Genomic DNA, 21,826 nt, shown 5'->3' on the forward strand with positions numbered 1-21,826 from the left:
CAGCCATGTATGTTATTATTTTTATTATAGCTACATCTGGATGGTTTTCAGGAAGTAGAGGATGGCTTCAAGCCGGACTGCCATGGATGGTTGCACAGATGTGTACTGCTCAAGAGCATCATACCCCAGGAGTTGCCAGTCACTTCCTAGGCATTGTAGATTTCTAGATTTATGATGACAATGTTCCAGCTGATGGCAGTAAAGTATCTTGAGAAAAGGGCTCTTTTTTGTATTTGCACAAAGGTGAGGTGTAAGGTGCTACAGGCTCTGCCTTCCACACAGCTGAACAATTTCAGCAGTGTGACTCAGACGGGCAATTTGCCACATGTCCGTATCTACAAGCAGGCCCAGCAAGACTGCAAACAGATGTCCAGCTCCCTTGGACTTTGCCTGGAACATGCGGTCATAAGGGAGAGGAGTCACAACCAGGATGGCAAACTAAATCGTGTTACCCACGGTGGACTCGGTGTCACCGTGTCGACCCTGTGGTAGGCGCCGAGGGGTGGGGCTGGGGAGGAGGAGAAGCTGAGGGTTGAGAGGCCACTTAGATGGGACTGGCCTCAAACGTGAGACCAAGTTTTGGGAAGCTCAACTGAGCACATGCTGAAAGTCATTTAGGTTTCATTGCTGCTGCTGAGGAGCTGGGGAGAGGTGAGTTATTTATGGGTTTATTTAGGCAGTGTTCAGGAACACAGCACCAAAATGTGAAGAATTGAAATAAGTGTGGAAATGAAGGTCAGGAACCTTTTGTACACAGTTTTCTTATTTGGAATGATGTTCTTTAAGCCGTGTGAATATTTGATGCTGGCATCTGACTCTCATTTTTTGTACTGTATTATTTGAGCAAATAAAGAAATTGACTTGCACAAAGCTGTGATCTGGGTTATTCACCACGGAGACAAGACAGATATCCACCTGACACGCCTGTGGGGTGGGTCAGCCTCCTGTCCCTGTCTGGGGCTCTTGGATCCTCTCCAGGACGGGACACCTGGAGCTGGGACCCAGAGAGTGCCACCTCGCTGAGGCAGTGAGCAAAAGTGTCCTGGGCTGGGTATCAGGAGACCTGGGTTTTAGTCCAGCTGCCCCCAGGCTAGGTGACCTTGGGGACAAGATACTCTCCAGAACTGACATTCTACAACTCTGCGACTCTCCAGGTGACAGTTCACTATACGTCTGGGAAAATCTGGACCAGTCCTGATTCTGCATCATCTCTTATTAGTCCCTAAACTCTGGTGCCCAAATTCTGTCACTTAGAACCAGGGTAAAATTTGTCAGAATGCAGCATGGGGTTTTGGGTCCACGAAATGTGTTTTCCATGGAAAGATATCAAAGGCATCCTTCCCCTCTCTCGGATAACACTCGAATGCCAGCCCCCAGCCTGGCAGGCTCACGGTTCTGGCCTGAGGAGAGCAGAAGGCGCATTACCATCCTCTACAGACAAGGAAACCCAGGCTCAGAGTAGGGAAGTGCCTTTCTCAAGGTCACACAGCCAGCTGCGGAGAGAACCAGGCCGGGACCGGGCTCTGTGAACTCCTGTTTCAGCGCCCTCTCCCTTATTGTCTAATCCAGCGGTCCCCAACCTTTTTGGCACCAGGGACTGTTTTCATGTGAGATAATTTTTCATGGACTGGGGAGGAAGGGGGTGGTTTTGGGATGATTCAAGCGCATTACATATTATTGTGTACTTCCTTTCTATTATTATTACATTGTAACATTATACAACTCGCCATAGGTTGGGGACCCCTGGCCTAATCCATGAGTCCATTTATTCAACCAATATTTATTGAGCACTTACTGTGTACCAGGTGGGATGCTAACTATGGAATACACAAATGCAAAAGACACGCCCTGCCCTCAGGACACTCACGACCCCACTGGCATGGGGCTTTTGCCCCAGTGGGAATGTGGGGGTGGGGCACCGAGTCAGGTGCTGTGTAAGGGTGGCCCCTCAACTCCCACCAGATACTTTCATGAGAACACTGAGGTGCATGGAGATCCTGCGGCTGTGTCAGGCCTTTCAAAGGTGGGCAAGTGACATCAGGACAGGACATAATTAACCTAAATTTCCTCCCTCTGAGAAGTCAGGAGCCAAAGCGGGTGAGTCAGAGCTACTGGGGGCAGGACCGGTTGAGCCGGGCGCTGGCCAGGTGACAGGGAGGCAGCACAGCACCCTGGCCTCGCCCATGGCACTCGGAGATCTCCCGGTTTCAAAGCACAGCGGCCGGCCGGGGCGTTCAAACAGATCCATTAATGCTGATTAAAAAGAGAGAGAGAGAAGGGAGAAAGGCACTAATTTAGGGTTGCCAGATTTAGCAAATGAAAATACAGGAGACCCAGTTAATTTTGAATTTCAGATAAACAATAAATAATTGCAACATTGGCAGCATGCTTCTACTAAATAATTATTCATTGTTTATCTGAAATTCAAATTTAACAAGATGTCCTGCATTTTATCTGGCAACTCTGAAGCTAATGTAAGAACAATACTTTCATCAATAATTACCTCAAAATGAGAAAAAGCTGAAGTGAGGGAAAATATGCAAGGGGATTTACTGATAATGTAGCAGAATTGACATTTAGAGCGTCTGGGCTCTAAATACAGGCTCTGAGTTAAAGCAGTAATTATTATTAAGCCGGAGTCTGCGTTGGGTGCCAGGAAGTCAGCAAGAGACAAACCCTCCTCCCCCTGGTCCGTGCCTCAGGCCTCCGCGAACACGGAGACCAGTCCTGGGCGAGAGGCCCGCGGCCAGCTGGGCCCTCCGTCAGCTCTTTGCCACCACACAAACCTCCAGCGCCTTCCCTGCCGAGCCTGGTAGGGGCCGCAGCAGGCGAAGGATGCCAGTCGCCCGGGGCTTTGCTCCTTCTGAGGCCCTGCAAAGGGACGTTCTGTCCCCGACCGCCCTGTTGGACGCAGGCTCGCAGGCTCCGCAGGACTGCTGCTGCAACGGCCCGGCCGGGGGCGGACTTGCACCCGCCTCCTGGGCTCCCGAGCCCAGCGTTACGGCACCCTCCACCCATCCGCTCCGCTCCGGCTCTGCATCCAGGGTTTGGTTCGCCAGTGTGCCTGAGCCCCGTGGGCAGCCCGGGCTTCCTCGCTGGGCCTGGCTCAGCCAGTGGGCTGGGGTGGGAGTTTGCCTGCTCCTTGGGAAGGGTGGGGGGTGACAGATTTTTCTAGACAGGCTGGAAAATGTGAGGCTGAAGGAATCTTTCTCACGGAAGGTTTTCACGGAGCTGCAAGCAGCAGAGTCTGCCCTCACTTGTGTTGGTGAAAAGAAGAGACATTTGGCCCCCATTTCCTCTACGACCCTCTATAGCCGCACCAGGACTCGGAAGCAGGGCGGCCTGTCCCAGCGCACATGCAATGCGCATGCGGTTAACAGCCGTCCGCTGTCCCCGCTGCCAGACGGGCTCCATCAGGGAGTCCAGTGACCAGCTGAGGGGAGGCCAGTGCTTCCAAGTCAACCGTTAGTACGCTGGGAGAGCCAAACACAACACACGGCTGGGCGGTGGCTCACGCCTGTAATCCCAGCACTCTGGGAGGCCAAGGTGGGAGGATCGCTTGAGTCCGGGAGTTTGAGACCAGCCTGAGCAAGATCGAGACCCCATCTCTACTAAAAATAGAAAAAATTAGCCGGAAATGGTGGTGCATGCCTGTAGTCCCAGCTACTCGGGAGGCTGAGGCAGGAGGACCGCTTGAGCCCAGGAGTTTGAGGTTGCTGTGAGCTAGGCTGAGCCACGGCACTCTAGCCCGGGCGACAGAGTGAGACTCTTTTTCAAAAACAACAAGAACAACGACAACAAAAACAAAACAGAAGTAGAAGAGCTTGGTCTCCCGGCACCACAGGAAACAGGGAAACTGTGTCCTTGGCTCCGTCCTGCTGGGCCCCCAAGAGTTGCGCCCTGTGGGCTGGATCCGGGGCAGACAAGGCAGGATCTGGCCCACCTGCAAGAAGCAAACTCAGGCCGAGGCTGGGAGCAAGGTTCATCATCACCGGTCAGTGTTGACGTCCTTCAGTCTGTCCAGAGCAGGGCGGTGGAAGGGTGGGAAGGATCGCAGGGAAGTGGAGGCCATTTGTAAAGGAGACCCCCTGCACCAGCAGGACTGGCAGTGGGTGTCGCCCCGGCCCCCAAAAGGCCTGGGGTCGGGGAGGGTGTCTGAGAGTAGTGGGGAGCAGGCTCAGCCTTGGGGTGCTCAGCTTCTCTCCCGGTCCAGCTCAGGTTTCCCCACGCGGCTCACAGCTTCCTAGGAAAAGGACATAGATTCATCATTTCCGAGTCCCTACCTAGGACTTCCCTCACCTTAGTTCCACTGAGGACAGCCCTTACAGCTTCGCACGCCTTGGGAAGCCCTGAGCAGGTCGCCAGGCCGTCTTTTCAGCCAGACGATGCGTGGAAATTGGAAATCTCCATTCATACCAAAGCCGGGGATGGGGTTCGCTTTATGTGCAAGCAAACGGAACTCTCCACTGGGGGTGATCCGAGGGGGCTGGAAACATCAGTTTATAAAGGGTCAACTGATACTTGGTTTCTTAGGAAGGGTTGGGGTGGAGTGGTCTCCAGATTGCCGAGTATGGTGGGGCAGACTGTACTCTACACGTGGGTGTGGTGCCATTAAAAGGGGTCAGGCGATTTGTAGACTGTGTGTCTTCACGTGGTATTTGCACAGTGTTCTGGCAGTTGGAAGTCTAGTGCTCGTTCTAAAAAAATCAGTATCCTATGACAATTTCCAGCTGCTGACAGTCAAGTTCCCCAGGAAGGGGTGCAATTTTTTAATGTACAAGGTGCTGCGTGGGCCAGTGTAGACCCTGGTTATGCCCAGGAAGGGAAAGGCGGGAGAAGAAATGGAGCTGAATCGACGATGCCCAGGGTCACCAGGGCACCCGGGACAGGACGGGCAGCGTCCGCCCTGCAGAGACATCCCGGGGAGTTGCACACCTCAGGGCAGTTGTACGCCTGGATCCTGCTGGGGTGAGGCCTGTAGGTGACCCAAACCGTCTCGGGAGTGGAGAACAGAGGGAAGTCGAGTGGGCGGGGAGCAAACCTGGTGGGAGAAGATGAGGACGCACTTGAGAAGAGCAAGGAGACAAAAGGGGCAATCAGAGCCTGGTTCCAGGCCCGGCCTCCACCTGCGGGGTGGCCCTGGCATGCCACTCGCCCTCTTTGGGAAATTGGAGGAAGACACCTGCAGAGCCTCCCTCAGAAATGCTAGATAAGGACTTGGACATTCTTGGATAATTTTCAAATCTCCATAATTTTCAGATCTGTCATCCGGTCGCTTAAGCCCTGCGATGACTCCCCAGCACCACACGGGCAGTCCCAGCTCAGGAGCAGGACACCCAGCCCAGCCGGCTGCCTTCTGCCACGCCTCCAAGTTCACCTCCAGGCCTCTCCTTGCCTCCATCCTCGCAACTGCAGTAACTGCCTGCGTAGACTGCTGTTTCCTGGTTCTGGGCCGTCATCCCGCCTGCCTGGAATACCCTCCCGACCCTCGCCCCCAGTCTGAATAACTCTGCTTCTCCTCCTCCCCGCCTCCAGGAAGCCCCCCAGACCCTCCAGCTAACAGGAATTGGCTGCCTCTCCTCTGTGCTTCTATCCTGTCCTCAGCCAGTGGTTCTCGGACTCCTGCGTCATCAGTCACCTGGTGAGCTACGTGAAATGCAGGCTGCCGCCCGGCCCAAGCTTCCGATTCAGTAGGTCTGGCGTGGGCCCAAGAATCAGCATTCCTAACAAGCTCCCAGGTGACGCTGCTGCGGCCGGTCCTGCCGTCACATGGAGAGGACCGCTGGCCCAGGCAGATCCCTGTAACCCATCTGCGTATGTGCCCTTCTCCTGCTAACACAGCAAACTAAGGGCTGGTGTGTCCCCAGTGCCCGTCGAAGGACAGGGACTGAGTGAAAGCTGGATAAGTAAATACAAGCTAATGAATACAAGCATGCTACGGAAAAAAAAACTAGAAAGATAAAGTATCATATTTTCAGGAAGTTTAAAGTCAACTTTCGACCTGAACAAAAGACATAACTGGATATCTACCATCAATGTCAAGCTCGATGTTAGGTTTGGTGCCGTAGGTGTCACCTAACCTAATCCAGAACGCAGCAAGGCCCCGGAATACTTTTTGCACGTGAGGCTCTGCTGTGTGGTTTTGTTGGTGCCTTCCCGTCTCTGAGCCTGCCTCACAGGCTGCACAGATAACTAGATGTGAAACGCAGTGCTGGCACCTGATTCTAGTTGAAAAACTCTTTTTGAATCCAAATCCTATCAGAAATACATTGCCTGACCTACCAGACTCGAAAGCACACCAAAAATTCAGTGGTTAAAACACTGTGCCAAGGCCGGGCGCTGTGGCTCACGCCTGTAATCCTAGCTCTTGGGAGGCCGAGGCGGGCGGATTGCTCAAGGTCAGGAGTTCAAAACCAGCCTGAGCAAGAGCGAGACCCCGTCTCTACTATAAACAGAAAGAAATTAATTGGCCAACTGATATATATATAAAAAAAATTAGCCGGGCATAGTGGCGCATGCCTGTAGTCCCAGCTACTCGGGAGGCTGAGGCAGAAGGATCACTCGAGCCCAGGAGTTTGAGGTTGCTGTGAGCTAGGCTGATGCCACGGCACTCACTCTAGCCTGGGCAACAAAGTGAGACTCTGTCTCAAAAAAAAAAAAAAAAAAAAAAAAAAAAAAAAAAAAAAAAAAAAAAAAACACTGTGCCACTACAAGGGAGGGAGGGCATTGAAAAAATAGGCTTAGGGAGCAATAACAAGTCAGTATATAATACAGGTGATATCTAAAATCAGCAGAGAAAGGATGGATTATTTAATAAATTGGATTGGGAAGACTAGCCGGCTATTTTAGAGAAAGTTTAAGCATTTTTTTTTCACCAATCAATTTGAAATAAAAAGATTGAGGCAGGCACACAGTCTCTTATCTGCCCTTGGCAGGGCAGATGTATTTTGGAATTCAGAATTATTTCAGATTTTAGAAAGATAATACTAGTGCATTTGCCCCATGTTTTGTAACTCCCCCAGTGGGGTCTGGGGGGCACCCCACAGTAAAACACATTACCATTTCTGCAGGAAAGTACATGAAAATTCATACTAAATGGGATAAATAATGATCATAAATAAACTCGTGTCTGTATAGGTGAGGGTTTTGCATCAAAAGAGTGGCCATAAATTGTTGTGTGTTCAGAGCTTCTTCAGTCTCAGAATTGCAGACAAGGGATGACGGGCCTGTGACTTGGTGAGCATGTGGTGGGGACAGCCACCTCCAGTTCGTTTGCTGGTGCAAGAGTTGCCACATTAGACATTATAATCCCCTTGAGGACAATTTGGTAACATGCATCAAAACTTTTCTCTCACATACCTTGTGACCCAGAAATCGCAGTTCTAGAAATGTATGCCAAGGGACCACTGGCTGTGTGTGCAAGGGTGTGTTTATGGGGATATTTATTTATTTATTTCAATGTAGTGACGAGGTCTCGCGATGTTGCCCCGGCTGGAGGGCAGTGGCTATTCACAGACAGGATAATTATGGATTGTAGCCTCGAATTCCTGGCACCAAGTGATCCTCCTGCCTTAACCTCTAGAGTGGCTGGGACTACAGACGCATGGCGCCATGCCCAGCAATGGGATATTTGTCATAGCAATGTTGATAATAGCAAAAAATTGGAAGCAACCTAAATGTCCATGAGGAGAAGAAAGATGAAATCAACAACGTTAATAGTATATCCACAGCAATGGAATATTATGGATCCATTATAACTTGATACATCTATATTTGCCATGGAAATAAGTTATGATATACTATTTAATTAAAAAGCAGGCTACTAGAACTTGGCATCCAATGGGTAAAAAAATAAAGAAAGAAAAGAAAGTATAGAAATTTGAAGTAAAAATATTTTTTAAAAAATAAAGAAGAAATTAAAAAAAAGTAAAAAAATAAATAAAAAGCAGGCTACAAAACAGTATGTAGTGTATGATACCATTTTCATTTAAAAAGTTTTTAAAACAGCTGTCTGTATGTTTGAAAAATATGGATGGGTATTTGCCAAAATATTAATATCTGGGTGTTGGGGTTTCTGGCAATTTTAAGATTATTTTTGTAGTGAGCACATGTTGGTTTTAAATCCAGAAAAAGCAATAAAATTGCTCAACCTATTTAAAGTGCAGGTATAAAACAAAAATATACGGATAACGTCTCTTTCAAGTGATACTTATACTGGGCTAATGTAGGAAGTACCCTGTCCACAATCACAAGCAGGTGACTTGTTTGTGTCTTTCCTCCATGCATTCAAAGACCCTCTCTCTGCTCCTTTCTCTCCGTGCCCCAGGCTTGCGAGCTTCCCCAGAATCCCCAGATGTCCCACACAGGCCTGGACACTAGTCTTTGTTACCTAGAATTCCACGGTCTGCTTGCACATTCACTTCCCGTTTAAGCCCCAAATAGCCATGGCATGAAGGCAGGGTAGATGCCACAGAGAGAAACTGAGACTCCCACTAAGGCATTTGCCCGCATGGAGAAACCAGGGCTCACCCTGTGGCTTCTGACTCCTGCTCCAGTGCTCCTACCACCCTGGGAGGCTGTGTCACTTAGTGATGACATTAAGCACTGGTGACAGACAGCCTGGATTAGGATCCTGGCTCTGCCACCTACTAACTGTGTAACTCTGGGCATGTTTCTTAACCTCTTTGTGCCACAGTGCTGGGAAGATAACAAGCACTATGTAAGTTTTAGCTGTTATTATTACATTCACATTTGCATGGGGGAAATTCCACAGAAACTCAAAGGAGGGGCTCTCTCATGGTGGAAATTTGGGGAGTCTGACAGATTTGGTAGCAATTAGGAGAATTTGGGGCAGGTGGGCCTCCTCCTTTCCCACGTGTAGCCTGGGAGTAGTCTCTTAACTTCTCGATCCCTCTCTCTACTTTGAGAGCAGTAACACAGTGCAGAGTCAGGTGGCCACTGAGCTTTCACTGCAGGGGAGACCAGGCTAGCAGAGGAACGCTGGCCAATACGTCCAGCCATACTCCCGGACAAGAGCAAGTCTGGCATGGCTACTGGTCCTGGCATGAAAGGGGCCTGGAGCAGACCTGCCCTCAACCTGCAGCCTGAGCGGAGCAATCCCAGCCGACTCACAAACTCATGAAAGGGAGAAATAGATGTTTGCTGTTGCAACCTGCTGGGATTTGGCGGGTTGTTTGTTATGCAGTATTATTACAGTAGCAGTAACTGACTAATACAACGTGCATCAAAGTATGAGTTTGAAACTCTGATTTAAAAACCTCACTGCTTCATCTATGGAACATCTAGCCTTTAGGTTTTATTCTAGCCTCTCTCCTCTTGTTGGCAGGGATATCAGCTGGGGACCGGGATTTTGCACGGGACCAGCCCCTGGATTTGGCAGTGTTCTTGTGATTGCAGTTTGGGAGGAAATGAGCAGATTTCCCCTCTTTCTGGGTTACTCCCCCTTCTCTGTCCCTAATATCTTTCAGATTGTCCTTTCTACCCCTTACCCTGGCCTTTCAAGTGCAAAGCCTAGACTTGTTCAAGATCATCAATTGGTGATCCAGGCAGTCTTCTCACCTGTTCTATAAAGGAACAGGCAGACGGCCACCTGCCTGGTGCAAGGGGTGTGACCCACTGGCAACAGGGCTTCCCATATGCTGTCCTATTTGTCTCCCTCACAGCCTGCTTCTTTGCTTCTTTTTTTTTCTGAGACAGAGTCTCACTTTGTTGCCCAGGCTAGAGTGAGTGCCGTGGCATCAGCCTAGCTCACAGCAACCTCAAACTCCTGGGCTCAAGCAATCCTCCTGCCTCAGCCTCCCAAATAGCTGGGACTATAGGCATGTGCCACCATGCCCGGCTAATTTTTTCTATATATATTTTTAGATGGCCAATTAATTTCTTTCTATTTATAGTAGAGACGGGGTCTCGTTCTTGCTCAGGCTGGTTTCGAACTCCTGACATTGAGCAATCCTTCCGCCTCGGCCTCCCAGAGTGCTAGGATTATAGGCGTGAGCCACCGCGCCCGGCCACAGCCTGCTTCTTGATAAAGCACCTTGATCCCTAGCTGGCTCATCAGTGGAGGTGGCTCTGGCTGCACTGCAGTTCCCACTGCCCCGCTGCAGTGGGAAGAGAACTGGCCCAGGGATCAGGGGACCCGAGTCTGGCCTGGCTCCCAGATAGCACACTCCTAGCCCCACGGAGGCTCCCCGCACCTGCCGTGGGCTGCCTAGCTTCCCGAGGATGAACTTGACCCTGAGCTCCTAGAGACAGAGATAGGGACACTCAAAGGTCAAGGGAAGTCCTGGGGCTGGAGACCAAGGAACAGGGTGAGAATAATCCCAGTCTGGGATCCTAATCCCATGACCTCAGGGACTCCCAACTGCCCACCGGGTCCTGCATCCTCCCTGCCACCTTCAATCCAGAAAGGGTCGCATGGGTTTGCCCCACTTCGGGCTGCAGCTCCAGGAAGCTCCTGCCCGCCATATGCTTCCCCCACCATGTACACACTTGCCCAGATTCAGTGCGGGCCTGCGGCCACCAGGCTCAGCCTCTGACCCTCACGTAGCTGATAAATCCCAGTGCCTACCAGGAACCCTCCCTGGGGACAAGAGCAACCAGGAAGGATGTTGCTTAGAACGATTAGAGATTTCTCTGACCAACAAAGCCTGAAGCAAACTAAAAAGCAGTGTGGGCCTGTTCCATTCAGAGAACGCTTTCGTAACCCAGTGAAGTAACTGTGGATGGCACCAGCGTGGTTTGTGTTTGACCTGGCATTTGAATATACAGATGCATGTGCCTTTAATGAAAATATTATGATTCAGTAAAAAAATAAAACTTGGGGCTGGGTGTGGTGGTGCATGCCTGTAAGACCCAGCACATTGGGAGGCCGACATGGGAGGATCGCCTGAGCGCAGGAGTTCGAGGCTGCAGTGAGCTACGATTGTGCCACTGCACTCCAGCCTGGGTGACAGAGCGAGACCCTGTCTCAAAAAAGTAAAAAAATTCAAAATAAATAAATAAATAAGACTTGGTTTAGATAGGGTTCAAAGTCCAGCAAATTAGTAGGTTTTATTCTTACCTTTTGTCTAAAGTAAAGATTTGGGGTCAACTGTCGAAAGTTGGAGATAATAATAGTACTAATAATAATGATAATTGGAGATGATAAAGTTGGAGTTCAATTCATTTTTGATATTGCCAGAGCTCAGGAGAGTGTTTGGCACTTAGCAGGTGCTCCATACATGTTGACTGACTAGATCAATGGCAACGTAGTACAGTCCATAAGCCATAAGAAGCAGGCCGGCGTGGATTAGGCTCTTAGCTGCACGTCGCACCAGCTGGGAGGTGTACGTGTGGAGGGTCACGGAGGCACAGACACGTCTAGCTTGGCTTTTAATAGAGATGATTCAGAAGCCGAGCAGGAGCTAGTCAGCCTCTGGGAGTCGCGTAACCACAATACCTGCTTACTCCCGAGCGCGGTTTCACGGCCCGCGCCCTGGGAGGCACTGTGCACAGCCGGCCGCGTTAGACTCTCACCGTATGAGCTGGCCTCATCTCCACTTTATAGAGCAGGAAACGGAGGCTCAGAGGGACCAAGTGTCCCAACCATGATCACTAAGCGAGACTGGCAGAGCAGGGACATTGTGTCGGGCGTGCCTGACTCCAAAGCCCAAGCTCCCATCCCCCTCTGCTCCCTGCAATCTCCTGGCAGATGGTTCCCGAAACCGCTCCTCCCTGTGGGATTTAAGAGACATTAGTCATGCTCACGGCACTGTGCTGCTTGGCTTCTTGGATCTCAGAGGTCTTGGGAAGCCTTTTTTGGTGCCACTTGTCTTTTGCTTGTTCTTCCTGAAGACCTTATTCACCCAGTTTGAGTCTTCAGCAGGGCTCTCCCTGGGCAAAGAGAAGAACATGGTTTGTTATCGGCCCGTCCTGGGTGCTCCAATACCAGGCCCTGAAACTCTGAGCATCACAATCCCCCTGCAAACATTTTTTTTTTTTATAATCAATGAATATTTACCTAAGTATTATGACATCATACCAACTAGTCAACTGAAACTCAAGCTTTTATACAGTTATATGTAAATGCAAAGAAGTCTAAATCATGTGAACAAAATGCATAGTTTATGCCTAAGCTCTAAGTTATTAAATTTATATAAACTCTTTCAAAAAGTTTTATAGATAAAATTATACTTAATGCTGGAAGCAGGTAAATTTTAATATGTTTGACTTGCAAAGTGCAAACATCAAAAGTAAGAATGCCTCAGGCCCTGCCCTCCAGAGACACCACGCCAATGCCAGAGCAGCCCGAGGGCAGGGCGGGGCGAGGTTCTGGGTGGGGTTGGGATGAGAAAACCCTTGACCTGCCTCACATCTGCAGGCCTTCCTCTGGCTGATCCAACCTGCCTACAGCCAGCAGGGGGGCCTGGGTAATGCAGCCCCCAAATACAGACCTTCAGGCCCTCTAGGACTTATTGCAAAGGTGCACAACCCAGACAGTCGATATGCATTATAAAAAAAATTTTCTGGGGACAATCTACAACATAAAACTATTAGGTCCTTATCATGCTGATAGAAAATAATTTGGACCAAGGGGGGCTTTTTTTTTTTTTTTTTTTTTGAGACAGAGTCTCGCTTGTTGACCAGGCTAGAGTGAGTGCCGTGGCGTCAGCCTAGCTCACAGCAACCTCAAACTCCTGGGCTCAAGCAATCCTTCTGCCTCAGCCTCCCGAGTAGTTGGGACTACAGGCATGCACCACCATGCCCGGCTAATTTTCTATATATATATTAGTTGGCCAATTAATTTCTTTCTATTTATAGTAGAGATGGGGTCTTGCTCTTGCTCAGGCTGGTTTCGAACTCCTGACCTCGAGCAATCCGCCCGCCTCAGCCTCCCAGAGTGCTAGGATTACAGGCGTGAGCCACCGCGCCCGGCTCAAGGGGGGCTTTTGATAGAGTCCCTCCATTGATACCATCAGGGGCTACCTAAGGCTGGGGTGTAGGATGCCTGCTAGCCCTCTTGAACCGTGGCATCACTAGACAGGAAAATATGAAGGGGGGGCAGATGCACATTTCCCCCCTGCACTCAAAGGAGTGTCCCAGTGTGCACAGGAGGGAGCTGCAGAGAGCGGCACTGTCAACATGGACAGGCTGGTTCATTCCCGACACATCCGACACTTCGCCCTCACTGTGCAAGACGAAGGGGGTGGTTTGTGAGATGTCAAGGGGTGTGCCGTACTAGGAAAGGACCCCAGGGTTCCTGGGGCAGCTAAAGAGATGAAAAATATCCCTTAGCCCGGCCCCTTCCCCCGGCCCCTTCCCCCACCCAAAGGAAGGAACATGTTTCCAGCGAAGGAGAAACTCACACGAAAGGCGTGCTGACGGCTTCCCGCGTGTCACCCGGAGGCGGGGCGCTATTGTGGCTTGCAGGGGCCGGGGGAGCTAGAGCCCGAAGTGAAACACAGGAGCCACGAGTGAAATGAGGGCATACTAAGTCATTTTGAAACAATAATAGTTAGTAAGCTAGCATGTTCAAAACCAGTAAAGAGCTCTCCTGCTCTCAGATTCTCACATTTCCAGCCACCATCATGCGCCTGGGTTTGACTAAGGCGCAGGCCAGAGCGTCTGGGAAGGCTGACGCTGACCCTGGGTGCCCAGTTAGAGACGACAGCCTCACAGAGGGCAGCCTGCTAGGGCATGTTGTCGGGAAGATCCCCTACAGGGAGCTGAACGTCCCACCACACGTTTATGTCATGCTTTCTTCTCTCTTGGAATAAAGAATATTAATAGTTTTATGACCATTGTTCTTAACTAAGCTCTTTGCATGTTTTCAATGTGTATGGGGATACATGATATATGAATATTAATATGTAATGATGTGATGTATGTAAATAAAGTAATATAAAATGTATTTAGATTTTCCCACCTGGAATTCTTTTGTTAGGAACCTGCTGGATGTCCCTAGTTCTCCCAAATCTATTTGTAGTGAGGCCTGTCTCTTTGCTTGTGGATTTTCCTAGGGCTTTTTACACTCCTCCTGTCCCCCACTAAGTCTGGGCAGGCTCCACTCTGCCCAGCTCCCACAGATGGATGTCGCAGTCGAGGCTCAGCTGTGTCCTATGACAGGGTTTCCCAGCCTTAGTGTGTACTACTGATATAAAGAGTTGGATAATTCTTCACGGTGGGGGCTGTCCTGTGCCTTGTAGGATATTTAGCAGCATCCCTGGCCTCTATCCACTAGGTGACAACCAAAAATGTCTACAGGTATTGCTAAATGTCTCCTGGGGAGGGGTGCAAAAGCACTCCCAGTTGAGAACCTCTGGGCTCTACGCACCCGCTGCCCATCCCTGGTGTGAGGAGTGCCAACTCAGGTCCAGGATTGCCCAGGCACCTGAAGACGCCCACCTTTATGCACAGGAGTAAATAATATAAAACAAATGCATTGCATTCAACAGGAAATAAGAAAGCATGTAAAATATTTTGACCAATTTTCTGACTCTTAATATCCTGATATTTTTGTCTCACGTAATTAAAAGAATCAAAGTAAATCAATTCCAGAGGAAGGGAGTCACCCCTGATTGGGGGCAGACCCCAAGAAGGAGACCTTGCTGTGATGTCTATCATAATAACGATGGAAGTTTGGCTGATGGACTGTGAGGACTCCACACCCTGGCTTCAGTCCATCGTTTGGGTCCCTCTTCTCTGTCCCCACCCAGACCACCCATGGTGGTCACACGCATGTCCTCTTCATCCCGAATGTACCTTGCACTTTCCTACCCTGCACCTGAGCCTCGGGAAGAAACAAAATCGAGAATGCTCTTTATACTCTGTCCCATCCAATCCCACAAACTACGATTGTCCAAATCCTGCCCATTTTAACTCACCTGTCACCTCTAAGAAGGCTTTCATATTCCCCCAGAGAGAAGTGATCTTATTCTCTATAAATACTCTCCAACACCGTGTTTTTATTCATTATATACAACAGTACTTAATACTTCTTATATTTTGAGGTTAATATCTATGTCATCTCCTCGGCTAGAGGTTTCCTGAGAGTAAGGACAGTTGAAATCTGTCCATCTCTGCAGCCTCTATAGAAGCCCTTCTCAAAGTATCTACAGTGAAGAACCAGTTTTTTTAAAAAAAATTATTTGCAATTCTTAACAGACTAGTATTTTTGTGAAATACAGTGCAAATGATTAGTAAAAAAATGGTCAAGGCTGGCTACAGTGGCTCATGTCTATAAGCACTCTGGGAGGCCAAGGCTGGCAGATCATTTGGGCTCAGGAGTTTGAGACCAGCCTGAGTAAGAGTGAGACCCCATCTCTACTAAAAAAATAGAAAGAAATTAGCTGGCCAACTAAAATTATATAGAGAAAAAATTAGCCAGGCATGGTGGCGCATGCCGTAGTCCCAGCTACTCGGGAGGCTGAGGCAGAAGGATTGCTTGAGCCCAGGAGTTTGAGGTTGCTGTGAGCTAGGCTAATGCCATGGCACTCTAGCCCGGGCAACAAAGTGAGACTTTGTCTCAAAAAAATAAAAAAAAGGTCAAGCTCTTGGAAGTCGCGGCTGTACCCTAGTGCTGTAAACGGTTCTAAGTGCTTACTCTCAGTCTCTGCTCTCACTCCATCGTGAGCTGGGAACAAGCAGTTCAGGGGCTGACGGCTCTTTGAGCAGCACTGGCAGGCACAGTGGCTTTCACAGCAAGACGCTACTGTATCAGTGGTTCTCGAATGTGGGGAGCCAACAATATCGCCTGGAAAGCTTGTGAAAATACAGCTGGGCCAACCCCCCAAAGTTTGTGACTTAGTACATAGGGCCTCTGAATTGTCATTTCTAACTAGTTCCCAGGTGATGCTTTTGTTGCATAGGAGGGACCACTGTTTGAGAAACAAGCCGCTAAGGGAATGAACACATGTCAACTACACTGCCCCCTTGTGTTGGTAGCCTGTCCTCTACCAGGCAGAGCCCCTGAAACTGACTTAAATCTACCCCACAGCAGTGATTACCAGCCACCGCGTGTTACACACTTGCCGAGGGGTTCCAGACGCGAAGACAGCGTGAGAAGACAGAACAGTCCTACCTTGGGGCTGTTCTGGGCCCAGTTCCTCCACAGGTGGCTGCACAGGTGATGCTGGAGGTGCCATCGCAGCTGAAGGCCCCAGGGATGGCCTGGGTGATGTGGATGCCTGGGAGGGTGAGGGTCTGGGTGTTGATCCAGATGGTTGTGCCAGCTGCTGAGGTGACACAGGTGACAACCCAGGTGGTGTGATGGGCAGTGGTGAGCCAGGAGGTGAGTGCATAGCTGGGAGTGACCCAGGTGGCCAGTCAGCTGGAGAATGTGGCAGTGACGAGGCCAGTGGCCATGCAGGTGACTGCTCAAATGAAGAGACAGGTGGTGAAACAGGCGACTCCACAGGCCACTCACATGCGGGTGCAGGTGTCTGCACGGGTGGGGACACAGGTGGAACATGGCCACCACTTCCATCCCCTTTGGGAGCCGACTGCGTGTGAAGTTGTGCGGATCCTTCCAGACTGGCCCGCTGCGTCTGGGGGCTCGGTTGAGTGCGTCCGGGGCACTCGTTGCCCAGGGCGAGCTCTATCTGGCAGTACACTTCCACCCGGGGGAAAATCACTCTCTTGGAGGGAGAATCCAGGTAGGCAGCATCTAGGGGAAACAACAGCAGGGTCACAGGTGGCGTTGCTGACCCCTATATCAGCACGGCGAAGCCAAAACTGCCTTCCCAAGTGGTTTTCATAAACAGGATAAGTGCTTTTCAATGGCTTTTCTTTACTTACTAGAATTTATAGTGGGTAAAAACAACTGCGATGGGTCCTGGGCCCTAGGAGCTGGTGTGGGGAAGCAGGCATTGCCCCCGGGCCCCAATAATCTGAAGTTTTAACTGAGGCCAGTGCTAGGAAAGAGAGGAACGTGGTGCTATGAGGGCAGGAAGCTTCCCTGAGGGAGTGACCGTGAGCTCTGAAGGGCGAGTGGTCCGGGATGGCCGGGCAGGACAGGGAGGGGCACCTCAGCAGCGGGAACAAATCCCACAATGCCACAGGGCTTGAGGATGAACCAGGAGGTGGGGCCTGAAAGGTCAGAGGTCACCGTGGCTGGAACAAGGGTGTGGGCCGGGTCTGTGGTGGGACAGGGAGCTGAGGAGGCCACAGGGGCCAGGCCGCATAGGGCTGTGGCATGACCGTTTAGGCAGGGGAGGTGATGAGCTGACTGGCTTTGAGAAGGGCCAAAGCCCTTCCACTGTGGCTGTGGAGACTGACTGAGAGGGGCAAGAGGGGATCCAGGCAAACCTGCCAGGGTGCTGCTGGGTGCTGCTGGCGCCTGGAAGGACATGGAAAGAAGTAGATTCTGTTTAGGAGGTAAAATAAATGAAAGTTGATGATGGACCGATGGGGGGGATGGGATGGGAGGCAGGTGACTTGCATGGCCCATGGACATGGACGCTGGTGCATTTGCTGAGGGGGTAACCATGGGAGGGGCTAGGGCTGGGAGGAGTGGGAGAGCACAGACTATGAGTTTGTTTTGGGACACGTTGAGTTTAGGGACCTGTGAGATGCTCAAGGAGAGAGGACAAGTGGGCAGTTGGGTGTGTGGGTTTGGATCTCAGAAGACAGATAGGCTAGAGATGTGCAGTGGAGCAGCACACGGGTGGTGACGGAAGCCGGGTGGCGGCTGTGGAGGAGCTTGCCTAGGGAGGAGACGCAGAGGGAGAAGGGGAGGAGCCGGGATTGAGTCCCAGAGGGAGAGAGCAGAACACAGGGCAAGTTTTCTGAAACAGGCAGGTTCACAAGTTGCTGGTAGGAGGGGGAGCAGTTGGGAGGGAGGTTGGAAATGTGAGAGAAAGAGAGCCCTGTTTCAGGGAGGGCCATGGAATGGGGAGGGGTCTGAAGGGAGGGGTGGGCTCTGGGCAGGAAGAGGGATGCTACCTCAGTGTGCCAGGAGGGAGGGGACAGGAAGAGGTGAGTGGGTGTATGTGGTAGTAGGGAACTTCCCCCTGATGGCTTTGATTTTCTCTGCAAAGCAGGAGGCAAGGTCCTCTGCTGGAAATCAGGGAAGTGGAAGGTCTAAGCTGACAATTGCAAAGTATGACAGAGTAGCTGGACAAGAGAAATACAGTGTGATTGCTTTTTGTGTAGAAATGGACAGGCTAATTCTAAAATTCATATGCAAATACGAAGACCCAGACTACCCAAAACAACTCTGGAAAAGAACAAAGTTGGAGGAGGACTAACATTACTTGGTTTTAAGATTTATTATAAAGCTACAATGACCAAGTGTAATAGTATTGGTGTAAAAAGACAGAGAAATCTATTTTTTTTTTTTGAGACAGAGTCTCACTTTGTTGCCCTGGCTAGAGTGAGTGCTGTGGTGTCAGCCTAGCTCACAGCAACCTCACTCTCCTGGGCTCAAGTGATCCTACTGCCTCAGCCTCCTGAGTAGCTTGGACTACAGGCATGTGCCACCATGCCTGGCTAATTTTTTGTATATATATTTTTAGTTGGTCAATTAATTTCTTTCTATTTTTAGTAGAGATAGGGTCTCCCTCAGGCTGGTTTCGAACTCCTGACCTTGAGCAATCCGCGGGCCTTGGCCTCCCAGAATGCTAGGATTACAAGTGTGAGCCACCTCGCCTGGCCTTAGAGAAATCTATTAAGGTGTAAAATAAAAGTCTGGAAATAGCTCATGACATATGGACAACTGATTTTAGTCAAAGGTGCAACCATTTCGATGGAGGATCATCTTTTCAACAAACAATGCTGGAACAATTGGATATCCAACAAAACAACCCCCCTAGAAAAACCCCAAACCCCCTTTGATTTATACTTCATGCCATATCTAAAAATTAACTCAGAATAAGTCATTAATTAAAAAATGAAAAACTGAAAACTTCTAGAAGAAAACATAGGAGGAAAAAAACGCTTGTGGCCTTGAGTAAGGTAAAGGGTTCTTAGATAAGACACTGAAAACATGATACATAAAGGGAAAAAACTAATAATATGGACACCATAAAAATTTAAAACTTCTCTTTGGATGATGCTATTAGGGAATTGAAAAGGCAGATCACAGACCAGGAGAAAATATTTGCAAATTATATTTCTGATAAAGGGCATTTATCTAGACCAGGGGTGGGGAACCTGTGGCCTTCTAGGTCCTTAAGTTCAGCCTTTTGACAGAATACAAATTTTACAGAACAAATCTTTTTTATTTTTATTAGTACATTTTTGTTCATCTTCTACATTTTTATTTTATTTTTAAAATGAATGTATTTAAAATGCCAAAGAATAACATAAGTTTCAATGAAATAATCCTCTCAGACTGACTGGCACAATTAGAACATTAGTAGCCATCAGGGCTAAAGTGACAGCTGCTATGCTCATGATTTAGTTCTATCCCCCCCCACCTGTCTGGCACCACTACCGCACAAGGCTGGTTGGTGAGAGTTTTGGGGGATGGAGTACGCCTATCTGTAACCATGTTTCTGTTTGAAGTGGAATCTGTGAATAGCTGCACAGTTTGACAGTATTTCTTAATTCTGTCTGCTTAACAGCCCATCATGTCAAAGAAGACCAAGAAAACACCAAAGGAAGAAAACAGATTTTTTTAATGAGGATTGGGAATTGCAATATTATCTTGTTTCTGCTAAAGATAAGATGATTTGGTTGCTTTGTGATACTGCAATGTCAACATTAAAGAAATTCAATGCTTATCAACATTATAAGACTCATAAGGACCACAGATATTTTAAATTAGGGGGAGAGGCATGAAAGGGTGTATTGCAGAAATTTAAAGATGAAAAGCAAAGGCAAAGACAATTCTTTCAAGCAGCAATAAGACCTGGAGGCCGGGCGCGGTGGCTCACGCCTGTAATCCTAGCTCTCTGGGAGGCCGAGGCGGGCGGATTGCTCAAGGTCAGGAGTTCAAAACCAGCCTGAGCAAGAGCGAGACCCCGTCTCTACTATAAATAGAAAGAAATTAATTGGCCAACTGATATGTATAGAAAAAATTAGCCGGGCATGGTGGCGCATGCCTGTAGTCCCAGCTACTCGGGAGGCTGAGGCAGAAGGATCACTCGAGCCCAGGAGTTTGAGGTTGCTGTGAGCCAGGCTGACGCCACGGCACTCACTCTAGCCTGGACAACAAAGCGAGACTCTGTCTCAAAAAAAAAAAAAAAAAAAAAAAATAAGACCTGGAAATAATGCCACTGAAGTAACTTATAAAGTAGCTTACACACTCGGGGAAAAAGGGAAGCCATTCAGTGATGTAGAGATTGTGAAACAATGCATTGTTAAATTTGTAGGATGCTTAGACCCCAATAATGTTTCAGAGCACAAACAACTGCCTCTTTCAAGGAGAACCATAACTGATTGGCAGCATGAATTAGCCTTCAACTTAACAGAACAACTCATGCAATACTTCAAAAGGAAAATATATTAATATATTATTCAATCTCCTTGGATGAATCAACTGATACTACTGATTTGGCACAGGTTTAATACTTCATTTGAGTCATAACAGAAGATTTTCTTTGCCATGAAGAGTTACTCACTTTGGGCACTCTTGTGAACAAAACACAGGGAATAGATATCTTCAACATCTTCAACTTTCAAGATAAGTGTCATGAAGTTGGATTGAATTTGGTAACTTTAGTGAGTGTACATATAGGCAGTGCACCTTCCTTGACAGGAAAACATGAAGGGTTTATTACCCAGATTTAAAAAAAGTATTAACAGATCCAGATGCTCTCACTCATTTTCATTGTATCTTGCATCAGCAAAATCTCTGTGCTAAAGCCACTATTTTAAGGAACACTTTGCAACAAGTTATAAGTATTGTTAACTATATTTGTGCAAATGCAACACAGCATCATCAGTTTTATAACATGCTAAAGCTGAATGATAAGGTATTCAGTGTGGATTTACCGTATCATTCTAAAATGCATTGACTATCACAGGGACAGGTGTTAGCCAAAATTTTATCTTTTCTAGAACAGATAAATTTTATGAGGAACAAAATCAGCAATGTGAATTACTGAAAGAAGATTTCTATAGGAATATAGAATTTCTGTGTGATATCTTTTTTTTTGGAGACAGAGTCTCGCTTTGTCGCCCAGGCTAGAGTGAGTGCTGTGGCGTCAGCCTAGCTCACAGCAACCTCAAACTCCTGGGCTCAAGTGATCCTCCTGCCTCAGCCTCCCGAGTAGCTGGGACTACAGGCATGTGCCACCACGCCCAGCTAATTTTTTTCTATATATATTAGTTGGCCAATTAATTTCTTTCTATTTATAGTAGAGACAGGGGTCTTGCTCTTGCTCAGGCTGGTTTCGAACTCCTGACCTCAAGCAATTCGCCCACCTCAGCCTCCCAGAGTGCTAGGATTACAGGCGTGAGGCCAATATCTTGTAAAATCAAAACAATCTGAATATTTCATTGCAGGGTAAAACTAAGTCTATATATGATATGTGGCAAAAAAATCCAAGCATTTTTTTAAAAAGCTATCTTTTTTCAGAACACTTCTTTAAAGGAAATTTCAGATGAACATTTTCCCCAGTTAGCAAAGATCCTTGATGAGCAGGATGATACATGTGAATCATTTAAAGAATATGCAGCTGTTATAGACATTGTATTAGAGAGTACAATGAAAGGTTCACTGACTTTGAGAATCATGACATCACACTCAATTAGCATTTCAGCCTCACCTAGTTGACATCACCAAGGCTCCTAAAGAACTACAGATGGAATTGATTGAGCTCCCAGTAGATAACATTTTAAAATCATTGCTTGATGCTAAGAAAAATCCAATTGAAATATGGAA

At 48.5% G+C, this 21,826-nt stretch overlaps 1 protein-coding gene across 1 annotated transcript in view; it reads right to left on the minus strand.

Annotated features, from left to right (window-relative positions):
- Nucleotides 1-3,657: 3,657 nt before the first annotated feature.
- PNPLA1 (patatin like domain 1, omega-hydroxyceramide transacylase) overlaps nt 3,658-21,826 on the minus strand; it is a 49,906-nt gene continuing 31,737 nt past the window's right edge. Inside the window, exons 6-10 of the mRNA XM_076002751.1 lie at nt 16,079-16,663; nt 13,365-13,440; nt 11,767-11,892; nt 4,936-5,041; nt 3,658-4,243 (exon numbers count right to left, since the gene is read on the minus strand). Of these exons, the coding sequence (XP_075858866.1) occupies nt 4,193-4,243; nt 4,936-5,041; nt 11,767-11,892; nt 13,365-13,440; nt 16,079-16,663 (944 nt within the window). The 3' untranslated portion in view covers nt 3,658-4,192. The remainder of the gene's footprint in view (nt 4,244-4,935; nt 5,042-11,766; nt 11,893-13,364; nt 13,441-16,078; nt 16,664-21,826) is intronic.

Source organism: Microcebus murinus, chromosome 5, assembly GCF_040939455.1.
Source record: "Microcebus murinus isolate Inina chromosome 5, M.murinus_Inina_mat1.0, whole genome shotgun sequence".
NCBI classification, from domain to species: Eukaryota; Metazoa; Chordata; class Mammalia; order Primates; family Cheirogaleidae; genus Microcebus; species Microcebus murinus.